General features: G+C 43.3%; 1 protein-coding gene and 1 long non-coding RNA gene across 3 annotated transcripts; one reads left to right on the top strand and one right to left on the bottom strand.

Annotated features, from left to right (window-relative positions):
• Positions 1 to 357: 357 nt before the first annotated feature.
• C10H6orf141 (chromosome 10 C6orf141 homolog) lies at positions 358 to 5,699 on the top strand. Of its 2 annotated transcripts, none has more exons than XM_054722537.1 (2): positions 358 to 1,239; positions 5,236 to 5,699. In XM_054722537.1, the coding sequence occupies exon 1, from the start codon at positions 408 to 410 to the stop codon at positions 1,059 to 1,061; it is 654 nt and encodes a 217-aa protein (XP_054578512.1). In that variant the 5' UTR covers positions 358 to 407; the 3' UTR covers positions 1,062 to 1,239; positions 5,236 to 5,699. The 2 variants fall into 2 exon arrangements, with proteins under 2 accessions (XP_054578512.1, XP_054578513.1); XM_054722538.1 differs by lacking the exon at positions 5,236 to 5,699 and adding an exon at positions 1,534 to 1,715.
• Positions 4,209 to 16,903, bottom strand: LOC129150608 (uncharacterized). The gene is made up of 5 exons (XR_008557329.1): positions 16,810 to 16,903; positions 16,034 to 16,116; positions 11,585 to 11,648; positions 5,163 to 5,301; positions 4,209 to 4,407 (listed from the first exon to the last, which is right to left on the bottom strand). It is a non-coding gene; the product is annotated as an uncharacterized LOC129150608 (long non-coding RNA).
• Positions 16,904 to 18,596: the final 1,693 nt, after the last annotated feature.

The following is an 18,596-nucleotide window of genomic DNA, read 5'->3' as shown; positions in this document are numbered from 1 at the left end:
TCGGGGAACTTCCTTGTTCCTGCACTAGGGGGCGCGTCCCGGGAGATACTCCGTTGGCCAACGCAGAGGTGCGCAGAGCGGGGGTGTCCGGCGCCTGGGCTCCGGGGGAGCGCGGAGAGCCGGACGGAGATGCGAGGAAAGAGGGGGCAGAGCCGAAGCTACGACCTCGGGAGGTCAGGCTTTCGGTCTTTCAATGGCTGCACGCCGCGGGGGGAGGCGAGAGGGGAGAGGAGGGAGGGGGCGGGTCCTGTCCCAGGTCGGCCCGAGACGATCACCCCCAGCTCCGCGGGCGGGACGCCCCGGGGGGGGGCGGGGCGGGGGCGGCGTGACCACACCCGGGCGGCCGGTCCCGCGCTTTCCGGGGCTCGGACGGCGTTTGCTGCGCGAACCGGGGAAGGAGCCGGCGAATGAATGACCCTCCTGCCGGGATGGGGGCCCCGCGTCTCCGCGGAGCTGCGCCCCTCGCGCACGCCCCCCTCCGCCTGGGGCGAGCCGGGCTCTTTCCGCGCGAGGTGGGGCACGGGCCCCCCCTGGAAGCGGGCACCCCGGGTCCCGCAGCGGCGGCGGGGGCGAGCGGAAGCGCGGGCGGCGCCCCCGAGGCCCGCGGGGCCGGGGAGGATCTGGACTCTGAGTCCTGGGTCCGAGAGAAAGTGCTCTTTCTTCTCCACCCAGAGCGAGGGCTGCGGCCTCGCGGGGACCCGGCGCGGGAGGAGGGGGCGGGCGGGGAGGACCGGGGGTGCCCTTCTCCTCACTTACCTCGGGAAAAGCGGGCTCCGGGCGGCCGCGCGGACGCTCCCCCCGCCGCCCGGCCGCCCAAGCGCGTGCTGGTGCGGGTGGAGGATTACCGGGCGACGCAGGAGGTCCAGCTGACCGAGTGGACGAAGGGCTGCCTGGCCACCCGCACCGAGGAGCGCGCCATGACCGTGGTCACGTTCCGCACCAACGGCGAAGCGGGCTGTGGGGCGCGGGGACCCCTGGGCGCCGGGAGAGGCGCCCCGAGCCCACGCTGCGGAGAGACGCTCTTTTCTCGGCCGCGAGGCCCCGATTCCCCGAGGAGGTGAACCAGGGAGCAGCAGCCGGAGCGAGGTGCCGGGCTGCGGGGTGAGCGAAAATCCTCGAGAACCGAAAACGCTCTTCCCGGAACCCCCGCCCGCAACGGACCGACGGCGCGGACTCGCCGGGAGGCTGGCGCGGCGGCGCTCGGAGGGCAGCGGGCGGCGCCGGACGGAAGGGAGAATCGTAAGCAACGTCCTACCTCTTTGGTGACTTAATTACTGTGAGGGCCTTAGAGACCCGCGTCGTTCAGGAGGAGTGGGTATTTGGAAATTAACAGAATGTGGGACTTTTGAAATAAGACAATCTGTTGTTAATTCCCATTTTGCAATACCTCTCTCTCATCTGTTTTCTGCTAACCCACTTCCTCTGTAAGACTTCAAAGCAGAGCGTTTTAAAGGCTGAAAAAGTAAAACAGAGCAGCAAGCAAACAGCGTTGACTTTCTGCTGGTGTGCACTTTCTTCTTCTTTCACATTTAGGTGTTAGGAAGAACGCAGAGGAGCTGGGAATGGAGCTCCCACAGTGAAATGCCGCTTAAAAGAGCTTTACCCCAAAGTGTCTACTTTAGTCCAGTAAAAATGCTTTTCATCTGAAAACTTTAATTATCTTAATGTTTAAAATACCCAGATAAATCTTCTGATCTAAAGGTGGAAATGTATAGTTTGCCATAAAATGACTATATTTATTTTCCTTGTCCTTGGTTATTTTATGAATAAGATATGTAGTCAAGACCGTATTGAAAATACTTCTGATGCTGTTGAAGACATACGTCTTCTGGTGCTATGGAAAGAATTATTTTTTAATTTTTCTTATTCCTCTTTTTATTAAATTCCATCTTTATTATCCCTTTAGTAGCGTGACGTGGTTTGGGAATCTGAGGAGCCAGGCACCCCCTCTGGAAATAGACTGCTGACTGGCAGGACTGAAGGGCAGGTATTTGGTTACCAAAAGAATTAACCAGACAAGGGGACTTGGCTTTTGAGGGATAAGCTGTTCACAGTGTCCCCTACCTTACCGGCTCCTCCCTCTCTGCCCCTTGTTTTCAGTTTAGAGCTTGAAATGCCCTCAGATATCCTCTGATCCACGTCTTGCCTCCTGGCAGACAAGATTGGTAAAGTATGTCCCTATTTTATAGCTGAGCCAGCCGAGGCCTAGAGGTCATGTGGCTTGTGTAGGTCACACAGCTAGTAAAGCATCTTCTTACCAAATAATACAGGTGGCTGTGCCCCAATAAAACTATTCATGGACACGAAAATTTGAATTCCATATAATTTCCCAATGTCATGAAATATTATTCTTATCATTTCTTTTCATCTATTTAAAAATGAAAAGACATTGTTAGCACGCTCGCCGTACAAAACCGTGATGGCCTGATTTGACCTGTGGGCCATTGTTTGCTGAACCTTGTTATGACTGGTCATAAAATTCAAATTATAAAGGGCTTTCTTTCACTCTTTGATGTGTAGCAGTCCCTGGCATGTGGTCAGGATATTCAGGGCAAAATTTCTACTGAAATGGTGAAGCATTTATGGGTAAATAGGATGGAAATGTAAACTAGCACGCACTTTCCTTATATCTAGGTGCTATTTCAGTAATTCCAGATAAAACCAACTGCACTAAGGTGGGCAAGGATAGGATCATCTCTCGCCTAAAGGCTGGGAATGGCCTTTAGCAGGTCTTACTTCTAGGGAGTCAACGTGATCTTGGGTTTTCCAACTCACGTTCATGAGAAGTACTAGGGTCACCTTGATGTCCCTGAGTCCTGCACGGCCTGCTGGCTGAAAAGGCCACTAACAGTTCTCAGGCCCATGAGCCCCTCACTTGAGAGAGGAATTCAGGACCTGAGCTCCTCTGTGTTCAAAAGTGCCTGGTGGGTAGAAAAGGTAATAAAGATCCCATATCCCTAACTGGTTTGGCTCAGTGGATAGAGCGTCGGCCTTCGGACTGAAGGGTCCCAGGTTCGATCCCGGTCAAGGGCAAGTACCTTGGTTCGGGCACATCCCCAGTGGGGAGGTGCAGGAGGCAGCTGATCAGTTTCTCTCTCATGATGTTTCTAACTCTCTATCCCTCTCCGTTCCCCTCTTTAAAAAAAAAAAAAAAATCAATAAGAATATATATTTTTAATTAAAAGAACCCATCATTTCCTCCCCCCACCCCCACCTTCAACAACCCAGCCTGCCTATGAGGTTAAATTTGGCTGACAGATTTCAAACCTGAGTTAGTAAATTTGGTTGTGAGTCATCGTATGCCCCACGTGATAGAGCATTGACTAGTCAACAAGAAAAGCCTTTTTAACATTGATCAAAAACAGCATCATTTGGTTGCCTTCTCTGTGGAGTTCAGCTTGATCTCTGTGTGCCTGTGTCCTTATTTGTTAAATAGGGATAATAGATTCTGTCAACCTCAAAGGGTTTTTTTTAAAAAAAGAAAAATACTTAGAACAACGCTTGGCATGTAGTGAATGCTCAAAGTTAGGCATTATTATTATTATTAGTGTTATTTTTTTAAAGTATGTTCTTATTGATTTTTAGAGATAGAGGAATAGAGAGGGATAGAGAGATAGAAACATTGATGGGAGAGGAACATCATTGATCAGCTGCCTCCTGCAGGCCCTCACTGGGGATTGAGCCTGCAACCCTGGCATGTGCCCTGACCAGGAATCGAACTGGCGACCTCCTGATTCCTGGGTCCACACTCTACTACTGAGCAACACCAGTTGGGCATTCGTGTTATTGTTATTTTTAGTTCACTTTCATCCTAATCAGGTGTCAGTCTTTGGTTTAATAAAATCAGCTGAAGGCATACAGCCCAAGAAATCATATCGAACTCAAAACCAGTGGTTTTTATTCACTCTTTTCTCCATTGCTGAAAGAAGACTTATTTCTAGCTTTTTCCAACACTTAAAGTATCAGTAAATACATTCCTTACATTCCTTAGAAATGTAATAAGGATTCACCCTAAGGTTCAGAGACCTACTGTGCACCATGCTTGTGTCTTTGAAGGGGTTTCACACGCTGCTTAGTTCCTGGGGGCTGGTAGGAGCTTTGAATTCTTTCTTTAGGACCTGTCAGGTTAGTTTTGTTTTCCCTCTGGGATTCAAAATCTGATGCTCTGTTGTAAGAGAAAAAACAGAATGGGCACAATTAAGTTTCCATTTTACAGTATCTCCTTTCTTTTAAAACGTATTTATTCAAGTCAGCTAAACTCCATTTGTTAGGATAAGGGTCTCAAGGTCTGGGCAGTTCTTTCTAAATGCTGTTCTTGCTGACTGTTAAAATGGAGCACAGTATTTTGTGGGAAGAGCTGTCAATACGATGAGCTTGACAGGAACCCAACCTGATAAGTGCAGCCAGCTGCAAAGAACAAAGCAATATGTGATTAACCAAACAGTGGCTATAAGCAATGGCTAAGCCCCATTTCCTGTACTTGGTACAAGTAAATACAACTACCTAATGACTGAAGGGATCAGCCCAAGAACATACAGTAGAGTAGGTCCTCGGGTTACGTCGGAGATCCGTTCCTACAGCCCGATGTAGCGATTTTCGCCGTAAGTCGGAACCCACCTGCATAAGCACCTATGTCACTCACATGGAGCACATACACAGCAGTAATGAAGTGAGACTGTAAAAAAATAGAAAAGATAATTCCTGACCTTTACTTGTGGTAAATAAATAATAAAAAACATAAAGCACATATATACATACGTCGAAATGATGGAACTTTTTTTTTTTTATAAATAAATGGGAGATGGCAACGTAACCACAAAACGGTACATCGAGTCCAACGTAACCCGAGGACTGCCTGTGTATGCATAACCCATAGACACAGACAACAGTGTGGCGATGGCCAGAGGGAAGGGGGTTCGAGGGCTGGGTGGAGGTGGGCAAAGGATGAGGTGGGGAGAAATGGGGACACCTGTCATGGTAACAATAAAAATAAATTTAAAAAATAAAACTAATGACAACCATGTCTAGTGGAGCGCCCCAAATAGTGCACCTCCCCCCAACACTTTCATCCAAATATGTTGGTTATTTTTAACTCTTTTTAAGTAAAAATTCTTTTTAAAGCGCTTACCAACCTCCCTGTTAAATGCCTGCAATGTACTTACAGATTTCCTTTTGACAGATGTCTCGCTGATAGGAAAAGTAGAAAGTTGAAGTGCTGTTGAATTTGCTCCACAGATTTTCCTGATCCCAGCAGAACTTTGTCCTGGGAGGAGCCGGTCGAGTCTTGCCATTCACAGAGACCTGGGAGTGAATCAAGTGGAACGTGGCCATCATCAGTGCTAAGATGTCTCTGAGAGTGTCGGGGTCTTGACTCTTTGGCCTCACCTCCACCTCACCGAGAAATGTGATCCTCTAAAATTGTCTTAGGTGGATGAATCCCAGCAAGGACTTCCCGAAGCCACTGGCCACTCAAGATTATGTTAAGTGAAATAAGCCAGGCAATGAAAGAAAAATACCACATGATCTCACTCATTTATGGAAAATAAAGAACATTATAACCTGATGAACAAAAAGATAGACACAGAGGCAGTAAAGCACCGAACAGACTGTCAAATTACAGCAGGAAGGCTGGGGAGGGTTGGGGAGGGGGGGGAAGAGATCAACCGAAGGACTTGTATGCATGCATATAAGCACAACAAATGGGCACAAGACACTGGGGGGGTGGGATGAGGGCATGTGACGGGGTAGGGGAGGCTGGGGGAAGGTCTGTGGGGGGGGATGGAGATATATGTACTACTATATGTAATACTTTAAACAATAAAAAAAAAAGAAAAAATATTTCTATCACAAAAAAAAGAGAGAGAGAGACCATAAGACAGTATCATAGTCACATAACCACCATGGGTCAGGCAATTGTCAACCTCTCTCAGAACCTCTGTCCACAACCTCCATCCCTTTTGAGATTCAATACATGACTTGCTACTGAGAAAGAGAGCGAAAGCTTTCTATGAAAATAAAAAGTATGTCCCCTGCAGAAAAATTTGAGGAAATAGTTTGCTAGGGAAAAGAAAAATAGAATGAAAGAAAACACTTACCCATGACCCCACATCTCTTTTCATAGTTGGTATGTTTCCAGTCTGGTTTTTTTGCTTTCATTCTGTTTTTATATATGTATATGTACACTTTTCTGAGCATAAACTATATATATATCAAATCTGAGTATTATCTTTTCCCAAACTAAATGTATGCTGATGCTTCTCAAGGTGTAGTCTGTGAGCCTGCAGCCTGGACATTCTCAAGAAAGTTTAGAAATGTGGCATGTCAGGCCCCACCCCCGATCTGCCGAATCAGAATATGCAGCTGACCAAATCCCTAGGTGATTCACATTAAAGTTTGAGAAGTCACAAATCAATATATACCAGACTTCACTCTTTTGTAATCTCTAAATGTTAGAGATTGACATTACAATGTATGTATTTCTGTATCCCACTTTGTCACTTGCAAAAAGTTTTCATTTTTTTTCCTGTATTCATTCCCCCTGGTTAACAATGCTGTGTAAATAATACTTTATAGAATTATGAAAACATTCAGAGATTACAAAAAAGTGAAGTCTGGTAGATACTGATTTGTGACTTGGCAAAGAAAGCTCTAAAAAGCCTTGTAATTTTTAAAAAGGCCTTATTATTCTAAATTTTTTCCTAATTAAACATTGATTGATGATGGGAGTTAGAACGACAGCCATGTGGGGCTTAAAGACAGATACATACGTTCTGAGAAAATGCATTTTTAAAAAATATATATATATATTTTATTGATTTTTTACAGAGAGGAAGAGAGAGGGATAGAGAGTTAAAAACATCGATGAGAGAGAACCATCGATCAGCTGCCTCCTGCATACCTCCCACTGGGGATGTGCCCGCAACCAAGGTACATGCCCTTGACCGGAATCAAACCCGGGACCCTTGAGTCTGCAGGCCGACGCTCTATCCACTGAGCCAAACCGGTTTCGGCAGAAAATGCATTTTTGCATTGTAGGCATTTTCATCTTTGTGTGAACGTCATGAAGTGTGCTCACAAACCTACATGGTCAGCCTACCACACACCCAGGCTCTGTGGTATAGCCTATTGCTCCCAGGCTGCACACCTGTGCAGCTTGTTACGGTACTGAATACTGTCGGCAGTTGTAACACAATGCTAGGTATTTGTGTATTTAAGCATAGAACAATAAATATACAGTATAAAATATAAAAGATGGTACACCTGTATAGGGCACTCACCATGAATGGAGCTTGCAGGACTGGAATTGGCCCTGGGTGAATCAGAATGAATGGTGAGTGAGTGCAAAAGCCTAGACCAGTGGTCGGCAAACTCATTAGTCAACAGAGCCAAATGTCAACAGTACAATGATTGAAATTTCTTTTGAGAGCCAAATTTTTTAAACTTAAACTTCTTCTAACGCCACTTCTTCAAAATAGACTCGCCCAGGCAGTGGTATATTGTGGAAGAGCCACACTCAAGGGGCCAAAGAGCCGCATGGGGCTCGCGAGCCGCAGTTTGCCGACCACGGGCCTAGGACAATACTGTACACTATTGTAGCTTTTAACAGCGCTGTACACTCAGGCTACACTACATTTATAAAACAAAATGAGACGAAGTCAAGCACAAGAGAAAATAATGCAATCAAGAGACATGCTAAACACAAGATGTATGATGAGGCTTTTCATTATAAGTAGAAAGAGTATGCTATAAAATAATGATAAAAAGTATAGTATATAACCATAGCCAGTTTAGCTCAGTGTTTAGAGTGTCGGCCCATGGACTAAAGGGTCAAGGGCATGTACCTCGGTTGCAGGTGCAATCCCTGGCCCCTGTTGGGGCAGGTGCATGCGGGAGGCAACCAATCAATGTGTCTCTCACACCGATGTTTTTCTCTCCCCCACCCCCCCCCGCCCCCTTCCACTCTCTAAAAACCAATGGGAAAAATATACCCGGATGAGGATTAACAAAAAAATTTAAGCCGAAACCGGTTTGGCTCAGTGGATAGAGCGTCAGCCTGCGGACTGTAAGGGTCCCAGGTTCGATTCCGGTCAAGGGCATGTACCTTGGTTGCGGGCACATCCCCAGTAGGGGAGTGTGCAGGAGGCAGCTGATCGATGTTTCTCTCATCAATGTTTCTAACTCTCTATCCCTCTCCCTTCCTTTCTGTAAAAAATCAATAAAATACATTTAAAAAAAATTTTTAAGAAGTATAGTAAACACAAAAATAAGTAACATAGTCCGTATTATCATTATCAAATATTACGTAGTGGACATAATTGTATGTGCTGTACTTTTGTGCAGTTGGCAGTGCGAGAGGTTTGATTGCATGAGCAACATCACAAACCCGTGAGTAATGCATTGCAGTATGACTTCAGGATGGTTACCCAGTCACCAGCCGATAGGAGTTTCTGTGCTCCATAATAACCTTACAGGACCACCAACTTATATGTGGTCCCTCTTGACGGAATATCTTTCTGCGGCACATGACTGTATTTCAGAAATGTGGTTCTTTCATTATCTAAAAATGTGAAACAATACACACAAACAAAAACACCCTTAGGGAAGGAGGATGACAAGTCGCTAATGAGAGCACAGTTGCCACAGTTCAGCAGGCCAGCCAGGACTTGTCAGCACCTGTGGTAAATTGCTAGGAGGTGGGGGAAAGGTGGAACCTGAATTTTAATCAACTGATTCAGATAAGAAAACAAAGGCTGTGACTGCTGAACATCTGGACATCTTACAGCTCTACTTTCCTCTTTTGTTCGAGCAAAAGGCTTTGTAGCTTCTTTAGATAAGAAAAGAGAGAGTTCCGTGTACTTTGGAAAGACATAAGGAATTATAACCAGCTCTCAGGCATCAGGCAGACAGTAGGTAACAAAACAAGATTTGGTTACTTCAAAGCAAGGCTTTAACTTTACATTCTAACTCCGTGTAAAATGGACTTCTGAGAGCTTGTAGGAGACTGCAGCCTTCACCACCAAGGACAAAAATATTCAGAGCCTGATATAGGAAGGGAGTCGGTCGGCATCACTGGTGCTTGGCAGGGAGCAAAGGCGGGCAGGGCCGTGGGAAAACTCTAGAGTGACTGAAATGACCACATTATCCTCAGCTTGACTTAAAGTTAGACAGGGGTCTTAGTCTGTAGGCCCCTGACCTCCCTTTTTCCTACAGCATTTACTTGAGAAAACTTGCAAGTATAAATTCTTTCTCTGCCCTTTGAGATGTAAATCTCCCAACCTCTTAAGAGTGTCTACAACCTAGAAGTGTCTTTCTTAAGGTCCTGGGAGCCATCCCTTTGAAAGGTAATCAAGAAAGATCATACCCCTAGCCCTAACCAGTTTGGCTCAGTGGGTAGAGCATTGGCCTGCAGATTGAAGGGTCCCGGGTTCGATTCCGGTCAAGGGCATGTACCTTGGTTGCAGGCACATCCCCAGTAGGGGGTGTGCAGGAGGCAGCTAATCGATGTTTCTCTCTGATCAATGTTTCTAACTCTCTATCCCTCTCTCTTCCTCTCTGTAAAAAATCAATAAAATGTATTTTTAAAAAGAAAGAAAGCCCATACCCCTAACCACACAGGGGCCCAATCTTCTTAAGCATTAGTTAGCAAACAGATGGCTTACTGACACTGACCAACCTCCCCTAATGGCTTTCCAGTACTCTTCCACGAGCTCACTCCAGTGCCTCAAAACCCTCCCACCTTTTGTTTCAAAGGGGTTGAGTTCACTCTCTCCTATTGCGTAGTCTTGAATAAAGTCTTACCTGTTTAACTCTGGTGCAATTTTCCTTTGACAATAGTGAAAAAAGGCTGGCTTCCTGTATGCTCTGATAGTATGGGGAAGCTGGAGGTCGACTATGTAGAGGGGCTTCTTATATGGTTTGTTTGGGGCTTTCTCCAGTGGGTCCTGAGTTGGAAGGGTGCAGTCAAATAGGGAAGCTGGCAATCAAATAGGGAAGCTGGCAATCAAAGAGGGAAGCTGGCATTAACCACATCCTAATCTCTCTGGGCTGATTGCAGCAGAGGCTATAGTTTGGCTTCCCAGGCTAGTTTGCATGTTACTCTGTAGGTCAGAGTTCTACAACATGACAAATAGTATCAATCTCGTAGGGTTTTCCTCTAGGAGTACGTTAAAAATACAATGCCTGGCATACAAGAAATATTCAAACTTAGCTGTGATTATTGTTGTTTAGTTCACTTTTCATTCTAACCAGGCTTTAGTCTTTTAATTTTTTAATTTATTGATTGATTTTTTTAGAGAGAGAGGAAGGGAGAGAGAGAGAAACATCAATTTGTTGTTCCACCCACGTATGCATTCATTGGTTGATCCCTGTATGCACCCTGACCAGGGATCAAACTGCAAACCTGGTGCATCGGGAGGATGCTCCAACTGAGCTACCTGGCCAGGGCCTGGTCTTTTATATAATAACTAAAGGCCTGATGCACGAAGATTCATGCAAGAATGGGCCTTCCTTCCCCTGGATGCCGGCACCGCCTTCACTCGGGCCGGAGCCGCCTTTTTGCTCTGGCCCAGAGCTGCCTTTCCACCTTCCCATGCTGCCCAGAGGCCCAGAGCGGCTGGGGCAGTGAGGAACACCTGTGTTGTCACCATGCATATGCAAATTAAATCTGCCATATTTTTAGGTTGATTTTCATACTCACTCCTGATTGGCTGGTGGATGTCGCAAAGGTACAGTCAATTTGCATGTTACTTTTTTATTAGTGTAGATAATTTTTTTTAAAAAAAAGAGCAGAAGGCATACAACACAAGAAATCATGTCAAACACAACCCAAGGTTTTTAACTAATACTCTTCTTTGTTTCCTCCCCACTTATTATATGTGGTGTGGACATTGTCCATCTATATACTTAATCATTAATTACAGGATTATCTTAAAAGACAGAGTTGGTAACCAGAAGACACAGTCACAGTATTTTCTTTGGGGGTGGGGGGAGATTATCACATATTTTTCATTTATTTCTTAGAAACGTCCAGAATGCAGCATGGCAAGTAGTTCCTTTTACTATGCTTTGACATAGTTCAGCCCTGACTGTGGCACCCAAGATGCTCTCTAATGGATTGATGGCACCTTACTGAGAGTAGAGTAAGATCTGTACAGAGTCCACCTGAGCAGAGTGTTCCTCAGTGATCACTGAGGTTACTGAGTGCATAAACTTCATCTTAAAGCTGGTTTGTTGCACAACCTGCCCCAGGCACAAAACCCCGAGTGTCAAAGCTAATTTGTGTGCCCACTGGATCATCATTAGGCTCATGTCCTTCTTTCAAAAAAATCTTGTGAAGATTTATTTTGAAGGCCCACTAGGTCCATGGGCAAGTGGAAAAATTATATCCTGAATTCAACTTGGCAAACACACAATGGAATGTGACTGGGAGTCAACAAGAGGTTAATTAAATGGCTGCAAGTAGCAGGGAGTGTCCAGCTGAAGTAGGATAGCATCACTGTAGTGGAATCAATCACCAAGTTGGGATGGAAAAAAACACATCTACTTTATGCTGCCTGCAATCTCAAGGCTGGCTGAAATGAGTTACCTCTAGATTACTTCTCATTGCCTTCTCTTCTTCCAAATCTTTTCATAGTTTTCTCAGTTTTTTCCTAAAAAACAAAGTCTTTATTACTGTTGAGGCTTTCAAAACATTTTTAAATTTTTTATTTATTCATTGATTTTAAAGAGAGAGAAACATCAACTTGTTGTGTATTTAAGCATTCATTGGTTGCTTCCCGTCTGTGCCCTGACCAGGGATCGAACGTATAACCTTGGCATATCAGAACAATGCTCTAACCAACTGAGCTACACAGCCAGGGCTACTACTGTTAACTCTTAATAAATGGACTAATGTTACCAGTTTCTGTGTTGTCTGACGTCCCAGAACATGGGGAAAACTTTTTTTTAATTTTAATATATATTTTTGATTAATTTCAGAGAGGAAGGGAGAGAGAAAGAGAGATAGAAATATCAATGATGAGAGGGAATCATTGATTGGCTGCCTCCTGCACGTCCCCTACTGGGGATCGAGCCCGAAACCCAGGCATGTGTCCTTGACTAGAATCGAACCTGGGACCCTCCAGTCCACAGGCCAACGCTCCATCCACTGAGCCAAACGTTACATTAAAATCCCCAAACCAAACCAATAAACAAAAAACTTCACCCAACAATCCCTCTTTTTAACTCATGTGTTCATTTTTCTGTGTTGCATCTACCTCTTTATAGAGTCACCCCCTCCTCTCCTATTGTGTCTTTTTACAAAGTATTTTAAGACATTCCATGCTGCTAAAATTTTCGTAATTCTGACGACTGCTGATTGTATTCAAACAACCAGTTTTTTTGTTTGGTTAGTTGGTTTGTGGAGAGGGACAAAGGAAATGGGAGGAATAGGAAGTTTACTTAACACATCAGTAGATTAAGTTTCTAAATAAAAAGTGTGGACATTTTCAGTCAATATACTAGTAAAATTATCTTCAAGAGTATTGTAGAAATAGCTTAAGAAATCTGTGAAAACTCTCATGGAGAAGGAATATATGAGAATAAAAGAAAAATTTTTAAAATTCTGTATTGGGAGTAAATTTTCTGTTTTAACTGATTATAGTTAAGTGGTATTTAACTCAAATTTATCTAGAGCTTATTTTCCTATGTGATATAAAATGTACTTCTAAGCTATTTAACTTCCTTTTTATAAAAGGTTATTACTAAATAAACTAATGCTTCCTTTGTCCAATTATTCTATTATTCTGGATTTAATATATATTTCATTTATATCTAAATTAGGATCTACACCTAGAATATTTATCCTTCTCTCTTTATCTATACTTAAAATAATGTTACATTATTCTAATTAATTGCTTTTTGATCTGATAACTTAGTATCACTCTCACATTTTTATTGCTCTTTTTAAAAACACATTTGGTTTAGAAGCACTTGAGACATTTGACAGTATTGAAAGGTAGATGAAAAGATTTTTCTGATTTTATTTGTATTCATTTAAGTTCAAAAGATTTCTGTAACATGGAGATAAATAATTAAAGTAATGCTTTAAAGTAAATCATTTTTATTTTTCAATTAAAGATGACATACATTATTATATTTCTGTCAGGTATATACCTCAATGATTAGACATTACTGAACTTACTAGGTGATCATTCTGATAAATCTAGTACCCATCTGACACCATACATAGTTATTAGAATACTAGTGGCCCGGTGCACGATATTTGTGCACATTAAAAGGGAATTAATTAGAGGAAATATTTTAATATTGCTATTTGCCCTTTCTCTATAATAGAAGTGTCAGAGATGAAAGAAAATTAGTAAAATGTATATGAAAAGAATATATAAATTTATTAATAAACAATCACAACATGATATAACAACAACAAAGACATGATATAAAAACAACAAAAACATGATGTCAAAACAACACTGATACAAACAATGACTGATAAATTGATTAAACTTATTCTAATATCTCCCTATATACCACATTAAGAGTGAAAACACTTTCAGAGTGCTTGACTAATTTCCCTTGTGATGAAGTATCTACAACTTTAACTTTAATATCACAAGCTCTTCAAACTCAAGAGAAAGCAACATATAACTGACCATGTGTGAAAATGGGTTCAGGTAGGAATGTTTCTACTCCATCTAGAGTTTGTCTTTGTGATTTATTAATAGTCATCGCAAATGCTGGCCTCATGGGAAACTGTCTTCAAATTAATTTTAATGGGAGGCCAGTGTCCAATCAGGGTCCAGGGTGTAGGGGAATAGGATTCCTGGATGGCAGGCTGCTGACAGCAAGATGTCCAATGGCTGATTCTATGAGGAATGGGGCTCCCTCCTCCCTCCTGTTAGGGTCCGGTTTGAAGGCCGGCAACGCCCCCAATCGCACGAGACCCAGAGTTCTGCTGCGCCCCATCCAGGGCCCAGAGCTCCCTCCTGCTGCCGCCGCACCCAGGCCGGGGCCGGGAGGGAGCTCCCTCCCGCCAGCAGCCTGCTGTTTGGTCATCCATCTGGTCATTTAGGTCGTGACGGCCCCTGGCTTTTTATATATTAGGATTATTGGCTATATTCCCTATGCCAGCGATGGGCAACCTTTTGAGCTTGGTGTGTCAAACTTCGCCAAAAAACAGCATAACTCAGGTAGTGTGTCACTTGGAGGAAAAAACTAACTCCAAGACTCTAGTCGCAAATGTTTCATCCTCAGGAGCAGCAAATGTTTCATCCTCGGCATGCGGCCACGTGTCATCAGAAATGGCTACGCGTGTCAGTGCTGACACACGTCATAAGTTCGCCATCACTGTCCTATGCTGCACTTTACACCCCCATGATGATTCTGTAACAACCAATTTGTACTTCTTTATCCCTTCACTTTTTCACTCATCCTCTCAAACTCCCTCTCATCTGGCAACCATCAAAATGTTCTCTGTATCTATGTGTCTGTTTCTATTCTGCTTGTTTATTTTGTTTTTTAGATTCAATTGTTGATGGTATATATTTATTGCCATTTTATTCATATTTTTATCCTTTTTTTCTACATTTTTATATAATACTGGTTTGATAAACTCCTTTAGCTTTTTCTTGTGTGGGCAGCTCTTTATCTGTCCTTCGATTCTAAATGGTAGCTTTACTGGGTAGAGTTATCTTGGTTATAGGTCCTGGTATTACCAGATGGGGACCAGTGGGTCTGCTTCAGGCTAGAGGGTACTGTGTGGATTCATGACTTCATGTAGGAAAGATTCCACAACACAAGTTCAGATGATTTTAAGGGTATGTTTATTAAAGCTGGGGACAGTGAAACAAAGGAAGGGCTTAGGATAGAAAAGGCAACAGGAGAGAGCCTAGGCAGGGCTGCTGTTAGCTCACTGGGAAGTCAGAGAAAGAGGAGGCTTGGAGACAAGTGTAGGGGGGTAGTCCCAGACAAGCTGTTGCTGCCTGCTGCTCCTTTGGTTGCAAGTCTTTTCCTTAGAGTTTAGGAAAAAGAAAGTGAAAAGTTCCTGCCCGAGAAAAGGCATGGGTGCTCCAGAGAGAGTGAGCCCTCACTGGTATTCTTTGTCTTGAGGGTTTTAATCTTCTGTCGGGGAGACTCAGTGTTTCAGCAGAATATTCATCAGCTTTCCAAGTGCATTTTTAATATGCTGATGCATCAAAATGAGTGTACAGGGAAGTTTAGAATTATTCTCTGGGCAGTTTCATTGCTGCACTTTCATCTTGGGTGTCTGCTTCTCATTGTGTTTTTGTTATTTGTTCCCCTGACTTCATCCATCTTTGGGTTTAAATGGCATTAATTGGGCCTTTGTTCTCTATTTTCCCAGGCCAGGGAGATTTAAGCTAGGTACTCTCTGCTGAGGGAGGAGAGGTATAAACCATTTGCTCTCAAGTGCCCTAGATTAGGGAAGATAAGGTCTTGAGATTTACTAGCTGTAAACTGCTCAAGTTATTTGGCCTTGTTTACTTATCTAGCCTCAGTTTCCCTATTCCACTTGCCCAGGAATTTTCCTTGCTTCTTACTATCCCATCTCAGTAGTGCAGTGTTGACAAATGTCTCCAACAAATCTATTAACCCTTTGCACTCACTTGCTTTTTTCTCGATTCCTTTATTCTACTCGGGATTTAATTTTTTAAATACCCCAGATTTTACAAAGTGCGGCAGTAGAATAAAAAACTGGAGTTTCTTTTCATACAAACTTATTTATTTGGATTTTTTTATATTTCAAATTATTGATACATTCAAAGAGAAATTTTAATCTCTATAAAATGCTAACCGTGTCGAGTCACACTGGACATCCAAGTGCAAAAGGTTAATATACTAGAGGCCCGATGCAATGGTGGGGGCTGCCTCAGCCCTCTCAGCCCCGGCTTGGTCCGGAAGGACATCTGGAAGGTCGTTCGGCTGTCTGGTCTAATTAGCATATTATGCTTTTATCATTATAGATTTTATTATTATAGATTTTTCATTCCTAGTATAAAAATTTTATTGAAAAACTTACCTTTAATTTTACTTCAGTGTCTGATTTTGTTATCTCCACACTCTGAATTCTAGATCCTAGTGACTGTATGGTACAATTAAGGGCTAGAATAGAGGAGAAAGAGATCAGCTATTTTAAGCTAGAATGAAGATAATACTGTTAAACAAAGTCTCCAATTACAGTTATGCAGCTTTCCCTAGGGGTACTTAGGGCCAGGTTAGTAATGTGACTGAAAACTCTTCCATGAAACAAAGATCTTAAAAGCGACTTAAATGATAGCTCAGAATGCCCAACTTTTAAAAATTCCCAGTTTTATGACAGAAAATACTCTGATACCCATAACACATTACCCTAATTTTAGAGCCTCTAAAATAACAACAGCATTTAAATACTTACTATGGGCCAATCCCTGAGCTAAAACTTTACATTCATTGTAACTTAGTCTGCCGAGCACCCTGCATAAGGCAGGCACTGTCATTTATTCCTTTTATAGACTAGGAAACAGTTACATAATCCGACCATGAGAAGAGTAAGTTAGTAGAACCCAGATTGAAACCCAGAAAGTATAACTCCAGAAAGTGAGCTCTTAAACATCATTAAACTTCCTTACAATGAGACAAAGGTAAGAGGGTAAGAGAGAGAGAGAGTGAGAGAGAGAGAGAGCGAGAGAGTGTCTTGGTACTTCATTGCTCCTATTGAAATGAAAATATTTGGGGAACGTTATAACCCTTATTATAACTACTCTAGTAGACAATTTTCCACTGTTAGTTAAAAATCTGAACATTCTGCTAACTTACCTATCCTTGTGTGTTCTGTATAACTTTTAAGATATTCACTTTAATTTCTCTCAATTCTAAACACCATTATCTTCCACTCTGGTCTCACCTGCAAACATAGCAAATGTTTACCAGTTTATCAACTCCTGGGTCAGTGATCAGAGCGAGCCTCAAGCCCATCACAGGGACTGAGACCACTCTCACTAACGACAGCTCTGGAGCCGGGGGCGATGGGAACATCAGTGTGGGCACTGGCGCAAACGCGCCCACCTGTGCTCTAAACATGGATGCGCATCACTGTGCGAATTCTACCTCAAATGTAACAAATAAATAACCAGATAAATAACTGACCGCTGTGTGACAAGAAAGCCAAAGGCAAGGTGTGTTTTCTGAGACAGAGGAAACAGAGAGGCCCTCAGGAAGGTGTCACTGGAGAAGAGCCCCTCCCCAGGCCGCCTCCTCCCCAGGTGTCCCCACCTGGAAGCCCCCACTCAGGCGTTGCCTAGCAACAGCTCACTGCCATCTGATCCTCAGCTCCGCCCACATAGTGATTCCTGCACAGTTGGCCGGGTTGTCCGATGGCGCTGGACGCTTTGGGCAGAGCCACCAGGTCAGTCCTATGACCCGCAGGGATGGCCATTCCCTGGGGCAAGTGGGCGGCTGAGCGGCTTCCTTCACAGACACAGCTCTAACTTCACAGAAGAGGGGCTGGTGGAGGATCAGGAAAAGAGGAAGACACCTGACTTGAAGGAAGGAGGTGGAAGCCACTCAGGCAATGTTAAGAGCAGGGAATGAGGGACCTGGAACTCTCTGTGGTGACTAGAACAGAAGCATGAAGCGTCAGAGCTCCAAAGGCAGCAGCAAACTGCTCCTTGCTGACAGACTTCAACAGAAAGACTTGGAGATCAAACTTCTGAGAGGAAGACAGACAGAGCTAAGGAATTAGGTGCAGAAGCTGCAGTCAATATGACTTTTTATATTTTAAAAAATGCTTAATGAGAAATGGAGTTAATTTAAGTAAAATTTATCAATATTACATTTTCTGATTTTTCTCTTCTGTTTCACTACTGGATGCTCTTGTCCTAAGTGTCACAGAGCCTTCTTTAAAAACATCTCCAAACCCAATTCCTCGAATTTTCTTTGGCTGTGTCACCGATCCGAGTGCAGTTTCATTCCCATCCCCCTGAGAGGGGTAAGACAAGGTGGGCCCAAAACAAACAGTTTCTGAAAGAATAACTTGTTTTTGTTTTTAATTAATCCTCACCAAGGATATTTTTCCATTAATTTTTAGAGAGAGTGGGAGGGCAAGGAGAGAGAGAGAAAGAGAGAAACAGCGATGTGACACATCGATTGGTTGCCTCCTGCATGTACCCCAACTGGGGCCAGCGTTGAGCAGAGTAAGTGTCCTTGATTGGAATTGAACCCTGGACCCTTCGGTTTGCAGGCCAGCACTCTATCCACTGAGCCAAACTGTCTAGGGCAAGAATAATTTGTTTTTGAAGAATGACATCTAACATCCTGAAAATCTTGATACTCCCCTTTCCATAGTGTTTCTATTCTATCCCTCCTAATAAAAAATGTCAAATAAAAATAATAAATTAAATTAAATGAGTACTAACATATCCAAAAGAGTAAGATGCACTTTATACCAATGTTTTTGTGGATGCTGTGTAAAACAAGAACAATTTAGGTATTTTTAATTAGTAAATGCTAATTAAGAAATCCAAGAAGTCATATTATATAAGATCCTTATGGCAGCTGGTCCAATTTACAGCTTTGGACAAAGAAAATATGAAATAGGAGACTGA

The sequence above is a fragment of the Eptesicus fuscus genome, chromosome 10 (genome assembly GCF_027574615.1).
Source record: "Eptesicus fuscus isolate TK198812 chromosome 10, DD_ASM_mEF_20220401, whole genome shotgun sequence".
NCBI classification, from domain to species: domain Eukaryota; kingdom Metazoa; phylum Chordata; class Mammalia; order Chiroptera; family Vespertilionidae; genus Eptesicus; species Eptesicus fuscus.
The sequence above is the reverse complement of the archived record's forward strand: the minus strand, read 5'-3'. Positions and strand labels throughout refer to the sequence as shown.

Bases quoted from the DNA above. Each gene is read 5' to 3' on its own strand.
- C10H6orf141 (XM_054722537.1), top strand. From the start codon at position 408: ATGAATGACCCTCCTGCCGGGATGGGGGCCCCGCGTCTCCGCGGAGCT.